Below are 22,595 nucleotides of genomic sequence, written 5' to 3'. Positions count from 1 at the left end.
TGGGCAACTCAGTATATATAAAACAGAATCAGGCCCATAAAGATTAGGTCTACAAAATCCATGTGATCAGACTCCTGGCTCAAGCACTGATGAGCACATTTATAAATAAGCAGCCAAGCCTCTCCCTGCAGGACCCCCAGATGATGTTAGGAGCAGTCACAGAGCTACATCCCTATGCTCTAGTTTGAAAACCTCCCTCTGGACACCCGCTGAATTTTCTCAGCCATTTTCAAATACAATCTTCTTTCCTTGAAAATGTGGTCCCAAGGTTCTGAACGGCAGCCAAGAAATAGTAAGTATAGTTTGGGACAATAAGGATGACCCTTCATAACAGGAGTGAGGGACAAAGGTGTTTAATATAGTCCAGATCTGACCCAGAGTTCTCAATGGAAAGATTGACACAGCCCTAGCCGTTATTAGATTAGTTATTAGGTAACTGCATTTCCTACACATCACAGAATCATAGAAATTTAGGGTTGGATGGGACCTAGAGAAGTCATCTAATTCAGCCCCCTATACTGAAGCGGGATTAAGTATACTTAGACTGTCCCTGACAGTAGTTTGTCTAGCCGGTCTTTAAAAACCTCCAAGGATAGGGACACCACAACCTCCTTAGGTAACCAGTGCTTAACTACAAGGATAGTTAGATAGTTTTTCCTAATACCTAACCTAAATCTCCCCTGTTGCAGACTAAGCTGGTTATTTCCTACCCGACCATGGGTGGACATAGAGAGCAATTGATTACTGTCCTCTTTATGACAACCTTTTACATATTTGAAATCTTATGTCTGCCCCCCTCCCTGCCCCGCAGTCTTCTCTTTTCTAAACTAAACATTGAATAGGGCAGAACAATTGCCTCCCATGTCTTTCATCTGACACCACTGAATTATATTAGCCTTTTTTATAGCTGCATCACATTATTGACTCATATTCAGTCTGTGATCCACTATAATCCCCAGATCCGTTTCAGCAGCACTACTGCCTAACCAGTTATTCACCATTTTGTAGTTGTGCGTTTGATTTTTCCTTCCTAGGTGTAGTATTTTGCACTTTTCTTTATTAAATTTCATCTTGTTGATTTCAGACCAATTCTCCAATTTGTCAAGGTCCTTTAATTTGAATTCTAATCCTGTCTTCCAACTTGCTTGCAACTCCTCCTGTCTTGGTGTCATCACCAAATTTTATAGGTGTTCTCTCTACCCCATCACTGTAACCACTGTCTGAATTGTTGCCCTGTGCATGGTATTCACCTGAATTACACAGAAAGCCTTTTGGTACAAACACCTAGTCTATGTGTGTGTTCTCAGGATAGTTTTACAATTCTGTGAATAGATGATATTATACTGGACCTTAAAAAGGATCTTCAAATGCAGATGCATTGTCAGGACTAGAGATGGGCCCAAAGGAGAACCCAGAACAAACACCCCAAAGTCTATGGGAAATACAGATCTAGATCTAAATTATTGGGCCTCGAATCCATCGCTAGTCAGGATGACCTACCACAAGCATTATGTGGCTCTCTGAAGCTATAGTCAATGATAAAGCAGCTCACCTGTTCTTCAAGACTGAATATCTCTGGGTCAAGGGGTTTGACAAGATCCAAGGAGCTAAATATGTGATATTAGCCTCTTATGACAAGGTCTCAAAAAATAAGAGACTAGTTATAAAACAGCAGAGGAAGCTTGAATTGGTGTAAAATTCCTTTCTTTACCATATCTAAAGCTTTCTTTCACCACAGCTTCAAGACACTGGATTCCTGGCATCAATAACTGACAAGAGTAAAGAGTAAGCTACTACCAGATTGTCAGTTAAATTTGCGTTTAAAGTGAGTGACACACCTTGTTATTGGGTATAGGTGAGAGATATGTTGGAATGATGCTTTATCCTAGCCCAGATTATACCAGTTATACGATGTAGTCTCTCTCTAGGCAGCAAGTTGCTTAATTTTACACTACAGATGCTTTATTTCCACTGGGTTTCAGATTTAACGTATGTAGGTTTTTTTCCTCTTCTATTAAACACAGAGATGGAAGGGGAAAAACCTCCATCACCTGTTTAACATAAGAGCCTTTCAAATCAGCAGGATGCTTTCAGTTCAATTATGTTTTATGTACTGTGAGGTTAACTAAAGGGAGAGGCTTATTAGCACAAATAATACCACCTCAGGCTGTGATCCCAACAGATCTCACAAGCTAAGCAAGGTCAGGCCCTGTCAGTATTTGAATGAAAGCTCTCTGAAGACAATTCACAGTGCAGCAGGAAATGGTGTGGACATTACAGTTTTCTAATAGGTACTGTTCTTACCTCTAAGTCAACATTCAACCAGTTTCCCAGTATGCAGTAAGAAAGCATTCTGCCAGTGATGTTGCTGAAAGGTGTGACCCAGTGATTTTAGCACAGGAAACTCAAGGTCCAATTCTAGCTCTGACACTGGCTCTCTCTGTGGCCTTGGGTCTCTGTTCCTCAGTTTCCCCATGTGTAAAAAGATTCAGACCTACATTTCATGTGGGTGCTGTGAGGATTAATTATATAATACCTTTAAAGTGCTATATTTTTATATTTCGGACATTACTGTTATTTGGAGGGTTGTCTCTTTCTCAATGAAAGAAAAATCGGAGCTCTTGCACACTTGGGTCATTGAAGATTAAGATCTGGTTTAAGTTTAGAAGTGTGAGCAACAAGAGTGATGTAGTGGCGGGAGTCTGCTATAGACCACCGGACCAGGGGGATGAGGTGGATGAGGCTTTCTTCCGGCAACTCGCAGAAGCTACTAGATCGCACGCCCTGGTTCTCATGGGTGACTTTAATTTTCCTGATATCTGCTGGGAGAGCAATACAGCGGTGCATAGACAATCCAGGAAGTTTTTGGAAAATTTAGGGGACAATATCCTGGTGCAAGTGCTAGAGGAGCCAACTAGGGGGGGAGCTTTTCTTGACCTGCTGCTCACAAACCAGGAAGAATTAGTGGGGGAAGCAAAAGTGGATGGGAATCTGGGAGGCAGTGACCATGAGTTGGTTGAGTTCAGGATCCTGACGCAGGGAAGAAAGGTAAGCAGCAGGATATGGACCCTGGCCTTCAGGAAAGCAGACTTCGACTCCCTCCGGGAACGGATGGGTAGGATCCCCTGGGGGACTAACATGAAGGGGAAAGGAGTCCAGGAGAGCTGGCTGTATTTCAAGGAATCCCTGTTGAGGTTACAGGGACAAACCATCCCGATGTGTCGAAAGAATAGTAAATATGGCAGGCGACCAGCTTGGCTTAATGGTGAAATCCTAGCGGATCTTAAACATAAAAAAGAGGCTTACAAGAAGTGGAAGGTTGGACATATGACCAGGGAAGAGTATAAAAATATTGCTCGGGCATGTAGGAATGAAATCAGGAGGGCCAAATCGCACCTGGAGCTGCAGCTAGTAAGAGATGTCAAGAGTAACAAGAAGGGTTTCTTCAGATATGTTGGCAACAAGAAGAAAGCCAAGGAAAGTGTGGGCCCCTTACTGAGTGAGGGAGGCAACCTAGCGACAGAGGATGTGGAAAAAGCTAATGTACTCAATGCTTTTTTTGCCTCTGTCTTCACTAATAAGGTCAGCTCCCAGACTGCTGCACTGGGCATCACAGCATGGAGAGTAGATGGCCAGCCCTCTGTGGAGAAAGAGGTGGTTAGGGACTATTTAGAAAAGCTGGATGTGCACAAGTCCATGGGGCCGGACGCGTTGCATCCGAGAGTGCTAAAGGAATTGGCGGCTGTGATTGCAGAGCCATTGGCCATTATCTTTGAAAACTCGTGGCGAACGGGGGAAGTCCCGGATGACTGGAAAAAGGCTAATGTAGTGCCAATCTTTAAAAAAGGGAAGAAGGAGGATCCTGGGAACTACAGGCCAGTCAGCCTCACCTCAGTCCCTAGAAAAATCATGGAGCAGGTCCTCAAGGAATCAATCCTGAAGCACTTACATGAGAGGAAAGTGATCAGGAACAGTCAGCATGGATTCACCAAGGGAAGGTCATGCCTGACTAATCTAATCACCTTCTATGATGAGATTACTGGTTCTGTGGATGAAGGGAAAGCAGTGGATGTATTGTTTCTTGACTTTAGCAAAGCTTTTGACACGGTCTCCCACAGTATTCTTGTCAGCAAGTTAAAGAAGTATGGGCTGGATGAATGCACTATAAGGTGGGTAGAAAGTTGGCTAGATTGTCGGGCTCAACGGGTAGTGATCAATGGCTCCATGTCTAGTTGGCAGCCGGTGTCAAGTGGAGTGCCCCAGGGGTCGGTCCTGGGGCCGGTTTTGTTCAATATCTTCATAAATGATCTGGAGGATGGTGTGGACTGCACTCTCAGCAAACTTGCGGATGATACTAAACTAGGAGGAGTGGTAGATACGCTGGAGGGCAGGGATAGGATACAGAGGGACCTAGACAAATTGGAGGATTGGGCCAAAAGAAATCTGATGAGGTTCAATAAGGATAAGTGCAGGGTCCTGCACTTAAGACGGAATAACCCAATGCACCGCTACAGACTAGGGACCGAATGGCTTGGCAGCAGTTCTGCGGAAAAGGACCTAGGGGTGACAGTGGACGAGAAGCTGGATATGAATCAGCAGTGTGCCCTTGTTGCCAAGAAGGCCAATGGCATTTTGGGATGTATAAGTAGGGGCATAGTGAGCAGATCGAGGGACGTGATCGTCCCCCTCTATTCGACATTGGTGAGGCCTCATCTGGAGTACTGTGTCCAGTTTTGGGCCCCACACTACAAGAAGGATGTGGATAAATTGGAGAGAGTCCAGCGAAGGGCAACAAAAATGATTAGGGGTCTGGAACATATGACTTATGAGGAGAGGCTGAGGGAACTGGGATTGTTTAGTCTGCAGAAGAGAAGAATGAGGGGGGATTTGATAGCTGCTTTCAACTACCTGAGAGGTGGTTCCAGAGAGGATGGTTCTAGACTATTCTCAGTGGCAGAAGAGGACAGGACAAGGAGTAATGGTCTCAAGTTGCAGTGGGGGAGGTTTAGGTTGGATATTAGGAAAAAAATTTTCACTAGGAGGGTGGTGAAACACTGGAATGCGTTACCTAGGGAGGTGGTAGAATCTCCTTCCTTAGAAGTTTTTAAGGTCAGGCTTGACAAAGCCCTGGCTGGGATGATTTAATTGGGGATTGGTCCTGCTTTGAGCAGGGGGTTGGACTAGATGACCTCCTGAGGTCCCTTCCAACCCTGATATTCTATGATTCTATGATTCTAAGATTTCATTTGGAAGAGTACATGTGTGGGCATCCTAGCCAAATTCCAGTTCAGGAAACTAACTATAGATTGCCTATTTAAAATTCCCTCTGTAGTTTCAACTGGATGTAATAGTATTATTCACTCCTTGCCCTAAACTATTTGTAATGTTGATCTGCGTTGTTAAAGAGCTGCTGAGTTTCACCACAGAGGTGTCTGCATTTCAGTGGAAGTGATCTGGAGTATGCAAAGTGTTTTGAGAAACTTTGGGAGAAAGACATCATGTAAATGTGATATTGCTATTATTTTTTCTTGATCAAAGTTAATTTTTCCCTTCTTAGTTTTAATATTACATTCCTGTTTTAAATACTTTTACTATTTACTTTGAGAGCCAACCAACTTCACTGTAGCCTGACACTGTAAAAAACAATTCTGTCTTTGATGAAACAGTTACATCAGACATCAAGCCAGGGGTAAATTAAACTTATAATTGCCCTACTTTAATTTTCTCTGAGTGGTGGCCTCCATTTGAGTAACCCTGCTGTCCTCCATTAGCAGCAATGCTGTGAATTTGATTTTTGGAAACGGCAATACAGAAGGTGGTAGAAATATAGGAAATGAGAAGATTTTATTATATGCAGATTTAATTTACTGTTTATTTGTGCGGTGTGTTTGTGTGAGTGTGTGTGAGAGAGAGTTTTGATATTATCACATTTATAATTTGGTATGTGTTTCTTGTAAAGGGGGAGATATGTACCCCAGAATCTCTACTAGTGATGCGTGAACAATTGGCGTTTTAACTGGAATAAATACCAACAAATTCAGATACATCTCTGAGTCTGTGAAATCTCATGAGAACAAGCTCTCTTGTGAGATTTCTGTTGCGTTTCACTTCAGGTAGCCCAGAAAAGGACAAAAATAGCCCTTTCCCTGACATTTTCGTACTTTCCCACAAAAATGAAAAAAAAATGACAAACAATTCCAACTTTTCAGAACTTGAAAACAAATTGTTGTTGTCATTTTATCTTCTCCAGCTTGTTCATTCCTCATATTCACTTCCAGACCATGTGGCCATACTAAAAAAACAAAACAAAACAAATGTCAATCATGAGAACCCTAATTAGTTTTTGGTGTTTAAAAATACTCAAGGGAAGTTTGCAATGCAATAGGAGTGGTGCTATGCAAGTTGTTAGTAAGATAAGTACTACAGTCCTGGATAAGGTCATCTACCATAGAAACAGTAGCCATAGTCTCAACTCCCAGAAGATAAATGTCAATCAGCAAGGACCCTTTACTTCTTTGCCCACGAAATAATCTAGGTCTCGAATTCATGTCAGCAGGGGTCTTTGGGATAAATATTGTGGCTGGATCTAAAAGAGGTCTGGATAACTTAATGGCAAATGATAACATTTGAAGCTCCACTAGAATGTGAAATAAGAATAAAGGTAAGCAAGTCTCACGCTTCAAGTTGTAGGCTAATTACATGCAGGAGACAGGAATGAATTTATCTCATCCATTGCATAACTAGGAATTTGCATTATGGGTTTTGCCTTATTTGGGAGGTGTGGTTTTTGGGTTTGGTTTTCCTTCCTCCTTAGAAGCAGGGACTGGCCTTGCCAGAGGCAGGATACTGAACTAGACAGAACTGTGTTCTGACCCAGCATTGCAAATCTTGTTGACTATATTAAACAAGGAACTGATTGGAGCAGTCAAGTTTCCTTGAAAAAGCTGATGAAACCCCCCTCTCTTTACTGATAAACAAGCAGAGATGGCTTATTTAACTGCCAATGCTTAGGACACATTTCACAGAATTAGCCATGGTACTTAGCACTAATACTTTATTTTTCCCCCTTAATTTTCATTCCTCGCCATCCAACTAATCTCATCTAGCCTAGGGACCTGAAGTCCCAACATTGCTCCCACACCTGTGACTCCAACCTGGCAAGCTGCTGGTCCAACCACAATGTTACCGTTGATGCTAACCCAGCTGTGATGGAGCAGAGAGGCCCACATCTGCAGAGAAGGGGTTAAAGAAAGCTTATGGGCCCAGCTAGCCCTGCCCCACTATACTTACAGCCAATGCCAAGCCTAGAGTGGGAATAAAATGAAAGAACCTGGCTCAGTTCAAGGCAGACCGGTGAGGAGGCAAGATGAAGCTCTGCCTCTCTGTGAAGGGAGCTTTGCTGGTAGAAAAACAGGCCTGATAGCCAGGACAGCCACTGGGAGAGAAGCTCTTAGCCCCCAAGTGAGACTGATGCTCAACTGACTGATGCTCAAGGAACTATTTAAAAGACTGGGGATGACCCAGTAGTGAGCTGACTTTATTTTTTGCTTGGGAACATTTTAGGGCTAAGCCCTCCACCCCACCACCCCCAAGGCGTTAAAACTATAGCATCGCCCAGTGAACCCAGGGGGAAGAGACTTCCTCCATGCCTCTCAGGAAGACCTGCAGCCACCTCAGGGTGCTGGGAAGGTCTACAAGGGGGCGCTACTCCAATCATGCCAGTACAACAGCCCTACGGTTTCTTCCTCCATCTATCAAGATAGTATTCACCAGCTTCAACGGCAGTGATAGAAGTGCAAGGATCTAAGAATATAAAGCTGTTCAGTGGGTGGTTAATGAATTCCCATATCAGTACTCTGAGCCTCTGTGATGGCTGAATGCAGCTGGGGATCTAAAATCCATCATCTTTAGCTACAGGGAGTCAATGAGTTATTTCTTGCACTGCTGCACTGAGCTATACACCTGGTGTAACCACTGGCAACAAAGCAGGGATTGTGGCTCAAAGGGTCAATGAGAAAATTTGATGAGGCATAATGCCAAGTGATGCTAGACATAAACAGTCACACTGGGGCTGGGAGCGTCTTCATCCTAAACTTCAAAGCTTTAGCACTCAACTCGTACTCTCTTACTACCGAGACTTAACACCATTATCTTGCTATGCAAAAAAGATGGTAGATAAAAATAAATGAACTATTTCTATGGTGAGCTAGTACAGAGAAATTAAAAACTGAACTTTAACCATCTCTGCAAACTCAAAAACTTTGTTTCAAAAAAAGTTAGTCAACTTTTTCTTTACAAGTTACTTTTCATTTTCCTGTTTTTCTGCTTTCTGCGGAAGAGCAGACACAGCATGAGTGTCCAAACTCCGGAGGTTTTTCAGACCCAAGAAGTCTGTGTAAGGTTTGGATAAGCCTCTGAGAACGTTAAGGGGCGGATCCTCAGCTGTCATAGCTCCACTGAACAAATGGAGATATGACAATTTACATAAGCTGAGGATCCCTTGACCCTTCGCTGCTCCTCATCACCGAGCCTGCAAACCTTTTGAGATTTGCCCAACAATAACAAAGTCTCTCATGGACATAAGGATGATACTGAAGCTATATCCCCCTGTCATTTCACCTTGTCATTGCTTATCAAGCACAGCACGTTTATCCTATTGTCCTTCATATTTTTGGGTGCACGTTGTGGTTCCTTATCTCCTTGAACACGTACAGATATGTTCAAGCTACCTTTCCAGAAATATAGGCCTGTTCCAATTAAGGGCTGTGTTACATAAAATATGGCTTTGTTGCTGTTCAACACACTTTTCTAATATAGTCCTATGTATCTCAGTGACCTCCATTCTCTTTTTGTACCAATTGAGGTTCTGCTATCCAGAAATATACAGGGGCCTTCAGGTGCCCCTAGAAACAAACCTAAGGCCTTTAGATCATGAGCTTTTAGTTGCAGTGTCCCTCACATCTGGTACTCTGTCCCCATTTGAGCTGAGAAGAATGTAAAGTACTATCTCCATTTTAAAGACCAGGTTTAGGATGCATTTGTTTTCTGTGTCTTGTCTAGTTGAATATAGGCTTCTGGATTCAGGGAGGATTGTCTTTTTATTGACAGATTATAAAATACTATAGCGCACACCGGGCCTAATTTATCCCTTGTATAATTCCATTGACTTCAATAGAGTTACGCCAGTGATGAATCTGGCCAAATGAGTTACAGGACCAGTAAAGAAGCCAATTGTACTGTGTACGAAGTAACAGTGTGGAGAAATTCAGCCTGACAGAATGCACCACACAAAGTGACATTCAGCAATGGTAAAAGGATTATGGTTTTCCTGATTAAACGACTGTTATGCTTTTGGATAGACAATCACTCTCCTCAAATGTTCAATAAGAGAAGTGAGAAAGACATTACCTACACAAGCTGTGCACCGGTTAGAGTCCTGTTCTTTGGCCACTAAGAGTGGAATTTAATTTCTGGAACAGTTACTAACCTTATTTGTCAGACATTTCCTTCTTTCTTATGGATGCCAGCATCCCATATGTGTCCCAAACATAGAGAAACTGAGCCAAATTCAGCAGCAAGTCTGGGTCAAAATTTGTGTAACTTACACCATCTTCCTCCCCACTCAGAATGAAAATTATGACAACTGAGTCTCCCTTAAACTCACATCTACTAATACATAATCTTCACTCCCCCTTACACATCTTCTCTCAGACACACTTATATACATCTGGAGTAACCTCCCTTGAAGTCACTCAGCCAAAATTTGTTCTCCATTAAACCGGCATAAATTCAGAAAAGCTCCATTAACAATGGAATTACTTTGGTTCACACCAGAATAAATGAGATCAGGATTCAGTTCAATAGAGTTATCTGGATTTACATTAGTTAATGTAACCGAAACCAGAATTTCATGCCAAATCTGAATTGTAAGGCTACACCTACACCTGAAGCTATGAGTGTGATTCCCAGCTCGCATAGACATACTCGTGGGTAGCTCTCATTTTTGGCTAGCGTGCTAAAAATAGTAGCGTGGGGGTAGCCTGGGAAGTGGCAATCAGGAGCTGTACCAAGTACAAACCCACCTGAACCCTGTGCATAATGTATTATGCACTGCTAGCCTGTACCTCCACTCACCACTACCCATACTACCATGCCTACACTACTATTTGTAGCATGCTAGTTTAATGAAAGCTAGCTCAAGTGTTTTTGTGCAAGGCAGGAATCACACCTCTAGCTCACAGTGTAGACGTAGTTGCAAGGAGGGGTGTGGAAGGGAATCGAACTTGGTTAAATGTACACACCAAGCTCCTGGGAGAATGAAGAGCTGCAGAAAAAGCAACTAACAAGAGGGTGTCAGTGGAAGTAAATCACACCCACTTTTATATCCTCTGAATTTGGCCCACTTTGCACAAGACATGGTTCAACATTGGAAACAAGCAAATGCAGAGCTCTGGGACAAAACCACGGCTGATGCAAGAGTGAGGAAGGCCAAAGTATCTCATGTCTGAAGTGACTTTGAACACACAAGGTGTATAAAGAAAAGGAGGACTTGTGGCACCTTAGAGACTAACAAATTTATTAGAGCATAAGCTTTCGTGAGCAACAGCTCACTTCATCGGATGCATACAGTGGAAAATATAGTGGGGAGATTTTATATACACAGAGAACATAAAACAATGGGTGTTACCATACAGACTGTAACAAGAGTGATGAGGAAAGGTGAGCTATTACCAGCAGTAGAGCGGGGTGAGGGGGAACCTTTTGTAGTGATAATCAAGGTGGGCCATTTCCAGCAGTTGACAAGAACAGTAGGAGGGGAAATAAACAAGGGGAAATAGTTTTACTTTGTGTAATGACCCATCCACTCCCAGTCTTTATTCAAGTGTAAGTTAATTGTATCCAGTTCGCAAATTAATTCCAATTCAGCTGTATATAAGTGCAAAATGTGAATTACTATAATCTCTATGGTATAAACACCCTATCTTAAACATACCGGCTCTGCATAGATCTCAGAAAACACCTACTTCATCACATCCCCTCTTCAGCGCTCCTGCCCCCATCCCCAACTCTTATCTCTGCTGAGATTGCATGTTTAGGCTGGACGCTGCCCTGAGTGTCCCCAGCAGGCTCTCTCCACACAAGTGACTTATGAGCTGTTAAAGCTCCTCAGCCTAGGAAACCCAAACAGGCCTTTGTCACTTGGAACAAGCTATGGTAGGGAAATTGTTTTCCAAACACTAATGCACTGAAAATAAAAGAAAACCAAATTCAACCCAATGGATACACCTCAGCCCTATTCTCTCCCTCTCAGCCTCCATTTATCCAGGTCCCCTCCAAGCCAGAGAAGACTGCCTTTTTCTCACTTTCCTCATGGTTAGTTCTTGAGATCCAAAATAATTCTAGGTCAAACCCTGCAGCCTTCAGCTCTGATCGGACAATGAGTGGCACTGACGACTCTCAACTCCCACTGGATTGACCTCATTCAGGCAGTGTTGCTTTTGAAGTCACTGGGAGTTTTTCCTTAGTAAGGATTTGAGGATCAGGCCTAGAGTTTTCCTTCTCCAAACCTATTCCAGGTCTACCCAAGAATTCAGAGGTGGGCCAATCTAACCACCTCATAACCACACTCAGGATAAACCAGAGGTGAGCTGATGGTTTACAACAAACATACAAATGAAAGACAACAGTATAAAACATCAGTGCACAGAGTGAGTGATGTATCTCTTGGTAGTCATCAGGAGGAGGATATCTATCATAACCCACAACTGTCCTGTTTCCCTCTATTCACTCTGTGAGATATTTTGCATGGTGTAAATTAGGAAATGACAGCTGTTGCAGACTAAGGAGAATGAATATGTAGAAACATCTGACCATAACTTAAGCCTGCAGCCTTCTAGAACTCTACCTGTTACAAGAGATTCCTCACAACTCTGAGAGCACCACCCGCACACCTATGCCACGCAAACCTCATGATAGCAGAAAACACCTCCTTATTACACTTCACCTCCAGGAGGTGCCGGTAGTGTTGTGTATATAAACACCTCATGCTTCATACACCACATGGATCAGCATGATACATGGGCTGGTAGCTCATGTCTCACTGAAATCAGGCGGGAAAGAGTTACAGGGGTTATAAATTCTAGTCATAGGAAACAGATGCCTCAACACACAAATCTCCACAGTATCTAAAAGACTCATAATGGGAAAAATTAATCCAAGCAGATTCACTGTAAATTATATACAGACACGATTAATAGGATAACTTCCACAAACACACCCCTCCAGTATATGGAAAGTAAAATGAGATAATAAATGCCCTGCAACTTCTCTCTGTTGCCTGCCATGGGTGAAAGAACAAAAGACACCAGAAAGTGTCCACTAACATAATTAAGTAGGAGTCATCTTGGCAATTTCTAAAATGGTACCTGTCATTTGTTATCCATAGCTCACAATATGAAGGTCAGGTGTCATCTTACTCACCATCTTAGACACCACTGAGACTAAATATCGTCACTGCTAATCACCAGGAAATGGTTGCTGTCAACTCTTGTTACCACCAGCCGGAAATCCGAGACAGTCTGGTGGAGCAAGAGTAGCTAACTGACAACTTTTGAACAGAAAATGGAGATGATCTATAGCAGCGTTTCTCAAATGTGGCAGTATGGCTGCATGCGGACACCAGGGGGTTTTCCTGCGACCAGGACAGCCTTTTGGGCAGAGATGGGGGAGGGAGCAAAGGAACGGTGCGTCGCTGCAGTGCCCAGGGGCTCCAGGGAAGGGCTTCAGCACCCCCTCCCATCTTTAGCTGCGGGACTCCAAGAGTGGGCTTCAGCCCCCCTCCCCTGATTCAGCTGGAGGCTCCCGGGGTGGGCTTCAGCCTGGGATGCAAGGCTGCAAAAGGGAGCTTGAGGCAATGGTGGGGGAGGGGAAGCAGTGGAGTCCAGGGGGGCAATGGGGAGCCTTAAGGAGTGTGTGGGGTGGGGAGGCAGTGGGGGCCAAGGGGATCTGTGAGGGATTGGGGGAAGCAGTGGGGCTAGGGGCACCAAAATACAACTGTACTTTAATTGTATTATTGAGTCTGCAAAAAAAACCCCAACCCTTCATCAATCAATTACAATGATTTGGACATGTATATGTGCATATTTATTTGTTTTACCTAAAGTTAATTAAGTATTTTAGGAAAATTTGTCAGAATGGCCACCAGCAAGAGTTGGTGGCCGCACTCTGAGGCCACCAAAATTGTGTTGTGAGAAACCCAGATCTACAACATCCAAACACAGGGAAATGAGGATGCAGGACCCTCCCAGTGACCATCCACAGCTTGGGAATTTTGAAATATTTTGTTGTTGAAAACAGCCAAATCATTCATTATTAAAATTGTATAAAGTAAATGTCATCATTATATCACTTACCATCCCCCTTGTTTGTTTGTTGTTCCTTCTTTCTCTTGCTTTTCTTCCTACTTTCCACTTTTCCTTCTAGAATTCTTCTCTCTAGTGATCTGGCCATTCTTCCCCCTCTTTTTACCATTGGCTTAATCGCTTTATTCTAGTTCCCCATCTCCATCCTAATCTCTTCCCACCATTATTTTTTTCTCCTCCATTTTTATCCCCCTTTGCTCCTCCCTGTCTTTTTCTCCCTGGCTCATATCTCTTGTGATCAGGAAGAATACGTGTCCTACTTATCCTTCCAGTGGAGGTAATGGCAGACTTTTGGAAGGTGAGTGGGTCTCACTGCAGGTGTTATCTACCAAATACAGGGGAGTTGATCGCAGTGCAATAGTTTTCAGCAAGTTGGAAGAGATCTTTGTTCAAGAAAAGCAACCAGAAATTCAGGGAGGTTGGAAACCATACATGGCCCCATCTCATAAGTGTCTCTTGTTTCAAGTGGCAACCCTCATTTTAGATAGCAATTTATCTCCAACAGGACCCAAACCTGCTGTTAACTCATTGTTATGATTGTGACTAATTTACATAAGAAATGCTGAATCATCAAACTGAGATAACACAAAATATTATGGATGCTCAATGAACCAGTAACCATATCATTTCAATCTTTCTGCTCTATTTTTTTTTGTGTCCGTTGGTATGAGTCTCTCTCTCAGACTGGGTTCCCCATTAGGGCCTTGGCAGGGTCAGAGGTACATATCAGGAGACAGGGTACCTAGATGAGAATAGCAGTGCCCTCCTCCCCTTCTTGAATGGCTTACACAAATACTCTTACTCCGTAATGACCAAAACACAACAGGAGATATTAAATCTGTACTAGCCCTGCATTTGCTGCTTGTGAGCATCCTAAGGCACACATGGGCCTAACTACCCAGAAACAATGCCTGCAGCATTTTTATTGCAAACATCAATCACAGTTAATAACTTCAATTATACAAAGCAAAAGTGTCCAAAACCAGCTGAACGGTCCCAGTCCTCACAGAGAGCAGAGCGATCAAAACACATTTAGAGTATACAGGACAAGCTTTAAATATTACTAGCAAAAAAGAAAAAAAATTTGAATATCTTGGAAGTAAACAATTCTTTATTAATGGACTCTTATTTCACAAAGATCTTTTCTGATTTGCTTTGATAATCCCAGCAAAGTTCTGTGCTGGTATAAAATCACACATGTAAAAAGTTCTGGTAGATTGATTGATTACTTTCGACATAATTAAGAGCTGAACGATAAATACCAAAAGCAAGGTAGAAATCACAAGTGTGCTCATGATTTATCTAGAAACCCCATTATAGTCAGATTGATGACAAAGAAATACTGCACTGAGCACAGTTCTTTACCATCATTAGTAACTACTGAACTGGAAGCAGACAGTTGCTCTGGGTTCCAAATGTAAGCTGCCAGCCTTTTGTTCCTTCGATCATGAGTGAACGTCACAGTAATAAGTTGCCAGCATTTTGTTCTGTGTTTGCACAGCACCTAGCACAATGGGTTCCTGGTCCATGACCAGGTTTCCTAGGTGCTACGATAATCAAATAATAATCATCTCTCTCGTATCAATAGACTGGAGAGGACAGTAAACGAACACATATAATCACTGTGGCATAAGACCACATGCTACATGATTTATCGAGTCATGGTTGGAGTTTAGCCCTGGAAATATATCCCCAAAATCTTTACCAGACAAAAGAAAATACTTGTATGAGAATATGTTGGTGTTAATTACTATTACACTCATTCCCCTTATAAACACTTCAGCAATTTATGGGCAATATTAGATTGCCCAATCTCGTTTGCTTTCTAAACAAATGATCCAAAAGTAAAGAGAAACCCAAAGTTATCACTGACAATCTCTCTCTTTTTACACTTGGCCAATTATGTTCTCATTGTATGCCTGGCATTTTGTTTATATCCATTTCACAGACTCACTGTATTGTTAGGATTGGGGGATCCATTTTCACTTGATCAGTGGCTCACAATCACTTTTCCTAATAGCAGTATTGGTGGATGGCACTTTAGGTTCCAACACCTGACTCAGGAAAACCCCATAAAATTCTGAGTGCCTCCTATAAGAAACTGAACATCTTCAACTCCCTTAATAGTCAATGGCAGTGTAAGATGCTCAACACTTTATAATATTGGTCCCTTTATGCTGGGCCGTAGCAAGCCTCCTGTTCAGCTATGTTCCCTCTAAACTGCCATCAAGATTGAATGGCTTCAAATCCCATTCTCAGTGTTAAAAACAACCAAATCCCTGTTGTGAGTTAGAGCAGAAACTGCTGAACAGGAGGTGGCCTAGACTGGTACTTCCAACTTCTTAGGCTGCAAACCTATTACCTGAAAAATCTGGAAAGCTCCTATTTAGTCTCCCCTCCTGCTTTGCTCACAGGGCTCCATTTTCTCCCTCATCTCAAAGTTTTCCAGTGATTTGCTTTTGATTCTAACATCTCTGTCAGAAGTTGGGCCTATGTCCTTCCCAGTCACATTATTAAAATTTATTTCTGTGACTGAAATCAAATTTTTATAATCCCAAATTATATCCATTGAGCCAGATCCTCAGCAAGTGTGGAACAGCATTGCTCCATTGATGTGAATGGAATTATGCTCATCGACACCAGCTGAGAATCTGGCCTGGCATTTAAGTTTCTTTTATTGCTACCCAGTGAGAACACTGTATCTTCTTTGTAATGTATAATAAGAAAAGGGGATGAGGTAAAGGGAACCATACTCTCCATCATTTCCAGGCTTTTGCACAGGGCAGGGTGGGTTAACATTGCCATAAAATAGTCCTAATGTAAGTGTAAATCACACTCCCATTGTATTCCATGGGAGTTCTGTCACAAACCTCAGTGGGACCAAGTGTATCACACTTAGCTAAATAAACCGGACCCTGAAGGAATGCCTGGGGAGGTTAAACTCAGTGTGTGCTGAAGACATAGAAAGTGAAGAATCTATTTGACACATGCTGTTTTACATTATTAGTCTTTTGATTCATTATCTAAGTTCATTCCTTCCCATTTTCTTCTCATTCTATTTATTCTTCTCTGAACTCTCTCAATTTCCTCTGTATATTCTATCAATAGGATAGTACCCAAATCTATAAATAGACTTCCCCAGATATTGTCTAACCAGCATTGTGTCAAGAGGAAGCATTACCTCCCTGATCCCATGAGTGATCCCATTAATCATACATCTAATGATTACACCTTCCTTTTCCGAAGCAACACTCATCTTTAACTCTTCAGGAACACCCATCACATATATCCACATTACTGATGCACGCAAAAGTGAAACCCAGGTCTGGCATAGACATGGGTGTGTACTCACTATGTGAAGCTGCAGAAAGTCGCCGAGCCCAGGAGCACTGTCGATCCGAACCAGGATGCCATCCTTCACAGTCGTGCTGAAGCCTACAGCAAGACGATCTGTCCTTGTGCTGGGTCTGTCATTTGCTGGCCAGGTATACAGGATGAGGCCTCCACTCTTCCCAAAGATATATGTGGCACCAGCTGCAAAATGAAAAACAAAGAGGGAGGTGTTCGTTCACTATGGTTTTTGCCGTGTGTGGTAACGCTGTAATGGCTGCAGAGAGGAATATATCCAAATACAAGCATTTCATTAGCACAAGTGATGAAATCTAAGGCCTGTGAGGCTATTGTCACCCTCAATTAAAGACACAGGAAAACTGAAATAATACAGAGCAGATGTTAGTTAAAGAGATATACTCTACATTCCACTGGGTACTAGCAGAAGACTGATAATGCACTGTCTCCAAAAACCTTTATGCATTGTGACAAACAATGTAGTGAGCCTTCCTAAACACTAGCATTAATTCCACATCTCATCCAAGAAAGTCACAAGATGGGGAATTATACCCCTCTCCCACCATATACACAAGGACTCTTCCTCCCAGAGAATGGCATATTCTTTTCAGCGGAACAATGGCTCTGAATTGCTGGATGCCTTTCCTGATTGAAGGGGATGTGAAAGCAGAACGGCTTTCTAGTACACAAAATACACCCACTCTTTCCCCCTCCCATTAACGTAGCACTGTTATCTTTCAGTAAAACAAGATGCAAAATAAAACAACAAGAACTTTAAAAAGTTTGCCATTCAGATAATTATGGCTTCTACGCCAGCAGTAATACTTTCAGAGATCCTTTTAAATGAACATTTATGCTATTCACAACACCCTAGTGTATCCACACAGTATTAACAAGGGAACCACAAATAGATAAATGCTGCTTCCTTTTAGGAAGGAATAAATCACCAATGACAGATACTGTACACATCCTGCTAAAGTGTGCTCCAGGTAATAGTATCCAAATCAAGACAAGCAGCATCTGCAATAAAGACAGCTACAGAGTTTATCAAGAGCCTGTGTGTTCATTATCGTTCACACAAGCCTGGGCAATGCCAAGTAATGCACTGCTTTTAAAAAACAGACACCACTTCACAAACTTGGTATACAGCCTCTCTTGGAGATCCAGAGCTAATGTCCAGAGGAAGAGGTGTGCTATTAGGATCAATTTTACATACAAGGTCGGAGACCCAGACAGGCTAAGGACCAGATTCTCAGACTTGCCCCGTTCCAGGTTTTTAAAAGAGCTCATCACAGTGGTCCCTGAGCTCTTTAGAAAATATGGCCCTAAAGGTCACAATGGGAGATGTTTCAGAGTAGCAGCTGTGTTAGTCTGTATTCGCAAAAAGAAAAGGAGTACTTGTGGCACCTTAGAGACTAACAAATTTATTTGAGCATAAGCTTTCGTGAGCTACAGCTCACTTCATCGGATGCATTCAATGGAAAATACAGTGGGGAGATTTATATACATAGAGAATCTGTGGTAAGGTTGGGAACAACACATGCAGGAGGCCCAATTCGTCAACCATTGAGCTACACCCAAGTCTATAATGCACTTTTCCTAAGGGTCACAATGAACTGTGCAATACTAAATGCAGCCAACTGGATTCCACCAACAGCAGCAGGCATGGGATATCAATGGGAAGCAGAGGGGGACTGGGTGAATATACTTCAGATCATAGTTTACCTAGGGGAGGCTACAAGGTCATTTATTTTTTATCAGGAACACCCGCAATTAAACAAACAATCTCAAAGTGAATTAAGTACAGTTGGATATTGCTTGGGTCATTTGGTACCAAAACTGGCTCACATATGAGTCTGGCTGCAAAGCCACAACTCCATTGAGGCTCTTTGTTTTATGTAAGTAAGTAGAAATAAAAACAATAAACTTCATCCTTATGTAGGGCTTTTTCTCTAGAGAGCTCAATATGCATCGCAAAAGAAGGTAAGTGTTGTTATCTCCATTTCACAGATGGGGTAACTGAGGCACACAGAAGGAAAGTGACTTGCCCAAGGCCACGTCAGTGACAGAACCAGAATCAGAATCAGAACTCAAGTCCCCTGACTCCTAGTCCTGTGCATACCCACTGGATCATACTCTCAGTAACTGTAAATAAACTTGTATGACATTTCATTCATAACCCAGAACTAAGACAGAGCAGAGCTGTGAGCATGTATTAGTCCAATTTCAGAAATGGTGACTCTTCAGACAGAGACCAAGCGCCCAATTCTTACCTTCTAACTGAATCTTTACCTTCAGCTGTGGAGTGTAATGGTAGGTGTGTGACTACTGCAGAGTGTAAACTGTTTGTTTATCATCCATTCTTACAAGTACACTTAAAGCCTTTTCATACTAATTAGAGGTGTTTGTGTAATGAATTATCCACAGCTTCTCTCCATGTACGGATAATTCACACAGCCCACAATAAGTGCATAAACTACCAATATCTTTCCTCTTTAGTTTATTAGCTAGTTCTAAATGTTTTATATATTATATTACACTGGCTTACAGAATAACACAAGAAAAATCAACATCTGAGTTTGAGTGTACTGAGCTTTTCTGATCACTTCTGGCTCTGTAGACCAAACCCTCATTTCCAAAAGTTGTTCCCATATGTGTTCGTGTGCTTGGCCTTCACTCCTAATTCTGATCACTGGGCCTTTCAGTTGCAAGGATCAGAGTGGAAGGAATGTCTTTGCTATATCCAAAGGCAGATGAGATTTCCTCACTTTTCTGAGTGCCATTTGGCTGCAGGTAGAGCATGTCAGAGCTCCTGCAAGTGTCAATTACAGCCAATTATAACTGTATAGGCTGGTGACGGCACTCAACTGCCTAGCAAAGCTCATACTCTCCTCGCAGGACAGAGATTTGCTTCTAGGCCTGACTTCAGGAAGCTCAGTTTTATGCCTCTGTGCACAGTAATCATTCAGCTGTAACAATCAGAAGAGCAGGCGACCTAAACTGATCCTTATAACAGAAACCTACTGTACTGCAACTGTTCAGTACATGATCCAGAATTATCTGCAGAATGGTAGGCAGTCCAGTTTGCTGACTTCTGTGTAACTTTCCCTACCTGAAATATAATTTAAAAAAAAATGTATGCATGTATATACTTTCACTTACATATTGAACATGTAAACATGCCCCAGTGATAATTATGACATGAAAAATCCTAAATAGTGTAGCACTAATCATTTGCTACAAAATTTGAATAAAGTAATCACTCCAAACAGAAATCATAAGATGCAAACATTAAAAGAGAATATTAGATGGAGGAGGAAGAACACAAAGAGAAAAAAAGAGATATACAGTTAATGCTACACGGTAATCATGTTAAAAATAATGCCTGACTCATTTATGTGTCTTTATATATTACACATACAAAACGTGTTATAAGAACATTAAAGTTCCAAATTGAGCACTCAAAAGTTAGGAAATGCCAGAATTAAGGTTGCCTGGGTAACCTTAACTTGGCCCTCCTGTGCATATGCATTATGATCAGATCTTCAATTACATGATCACATACTATTTTTTTCCATAGGACCCTGCTTTCTGCACTGCATAGGATACATGATGATCACTTAATGAGAAGCTATTCAATATTTTGTTTTATCCTCATCGTTCAATGTGTGTGTCCCTAAGCCTTATTTAGTGCACACTATTCAAACCCTGCTCTGAAGATAGAATTATTCATTTCCTCTTTGGCTTTTCTTGAGAGCTTCACAAACATTCATTAATTTATCATCATAAAACCCCTGTGAGATGAGGCAGTGGTAATATCCCTATTTTACAAATGGGGAACTAAGTCACAGAGACTAAGGTCAGAAGTTTCCACTAATTTTGGGTGCTCAATTTGAGACCCCAGGGCCTAATTTTCAGAGTACTTAGCATTATAGAACACTTGATATGATAAAAACACAGTTTCTGTTGACTTCAGCTGCAGTTCTGAGTGCTCAGCACCTAGTAAATAAGGAACACACGATTATTGACCATCTGTGTAAGTGACTTGCCTAGCATCACATGGGAACTCTGGAAAAGGCAGGGATAGAATCCACTGCTTCAGGGGAGTGTTCAACTGCCGTAACCAAGAAGTCCTCATGTCTCTATTCTTTTAAACGTAGGTGTTTTGTTTTTTTTAAAGAAAAAACAAATTCCATCATGTGGCATCGTATTGATAACCACATGCTTCATCAGCAGGGATGGAACCTTTAGCTCCACTGCACAGGCCTCTGCCATTTGAGGTAACAGACTAACTGATAATAATAATAGTAGAATACCATCCTCTATGAGGACCAGCACCAGAGGGGGATGAGACACGGTTCGTCAGTGGGTTTCACAGCTATTTGCTGATAGCAGACGAATAGTGAGACTCAGGAATTCTGGGTTCCATTCTATGCTCCTGAAAGGCAGGGGCTCTAGGGAGCACAGACTCTTCTGCCTGTTCCCGACCAAGCTTGACTCATTCTCCACTGTCCTCTCCAAACTGTGCCTGTCCCAGCCTGTCTCTTCCCCACCCCGTTAACTTCTTGCTTAAACAGTCCAAGTCCCTACCTCCAACTGTTTGTCCCCAGTTCCTTGGCAGTCCCAGTTCCTCACTCCCAACTGTCCAATCTGTGTCTCCCCTCCCACCAGCCCCACTGGTTCCCAGTCCTAGTCTCCCTCCCTGGACTCCTCATCTAATCTCAGTCTTGGATAATGGAGTAGCACATATGCTTATAAAATTGTGAATGACACTGAGCTTGGAGAGATTGCAAGTAATTTAGAGGATAGGATTAGAATTCAAAATGACCTTGACAAATTGGAGAATTGGTCTGAAATCCACAAGATAAAGTTCTATAAAGATAAATGCAAATTACTACACTTAGGAAGGAAAAACACACAGCTACAAAATGGTGAAAACTGGTTAGGCAGTAGTGCTGCTGAAAAGGATCTGGGGGTCATAGTGGATCACAAATTGAATATGAGACAGCAGTTGCAAAAAAGGCTATTATTATTCTGGGATGAAATGACAGGAGCATCGCATGTAAGACACAGGAGATCTAGAGTACTGTGTCTGTTTCTGGGTGCCACACTTTAATGAAGATGTGGACAAATTGGAGAGAGTCCACAAAAGAGCAACAAAAATGATAAAAGGTTTAGAAAACCAGACCTCTGAGGAAAGGTTAAAAGAACTGGATATGTTTAGTCTTGAGAAAATAAGACTGGGGAGGGAGCTGAGGACCTGATAACAGTCTTCATATATGTTACAGGCTGTTATAAAGAGGACAGCAATCAATTGTTCTCCATGTACTTAAGGTAGGGCTGAAGCCCTTGGGGTTCATCTTTGGCCCCCGTGGCTGGGGCAGTGGAGTTCAGCAGGCTCAGTCTTCAGTCCCCGCTCCTGGGGTCTTGTAGTAATTTTTGTTGTCAGAAGGGGGTCACGGTGCAATGAAGTTTGAGAACCCCTGCATTATGCTACTAGTGGAGATACAATATGCTGCAAATATTCACTGGTATGTATATCTGCATTATATTGGAGCTGAAAAAGATTTTTAGCAGGCAAATTACAAGGGACGTGGGATATAAACTCTTACAATAAACTCAGATGATACTTTTGGCATTTAAATTAATACAGCAGGATCTCCGTCCATGGTCTGGACCCCTTAGTCATCATGCTTAAAGCTCCTGTTCATTCTGGTAATCCAGCACAGACTGTGAAGAATATAAATCTAAAGATAATATTTTCTACCTAAGAAATAACATGCAAGACATATGGCATGCTCCTTCCCCTCAATTCATTATCATGCC

At 42.1% G+C, this 22,595-nt stretch overlaps 1 protein-coding gene across 32 annotated transcripts in view; it reads right to left on the bottom strand.

Moving 5' to 3' along the window:
• The window catches only part of NRXN3 (neurexin 3), a 1,373,290-nt gene that overhangs the window by 322,815 nt on the left and 1,027,880 nt on the right, over window positions 1-22,595 (bottom strand). For all 32 annotated transcript variants that reach the window (XR_012639977.1, XR_012639978.1, XM_074956036.1 and 29 more), the window contains one exon: window positions 16,774-16,955. Coding sequence is in view for 30 of the 32 variants with exons in the window: in XM_074956036.1 (XP_074812137.1) it covers window positions 16,774-16,955 (182 nt within the window). In the remaining 2 variants the exon portion in view is untranslated. The remainder of the gene's footprint in view (window positions 1-16,773; window positions 16,956-22,595) is intronic.

Source organism: Natator depressus, chromosome 6 (assembly GCF_965152275.1).
Source record: "Natator depressus isolate rNatDep1 chromosome 6, rNatDep2.hap1, whole genome shotgun sequence".
In the NCBI taxonomy this organism is placed as follows: Eukaryota; Metazoa; Chordata; order Testudines; family Cheloniidae; genus Natator; species Natator depressus.
This window is presented reverse-complemented; position numbering and strand designations above follow the sequence as displayed.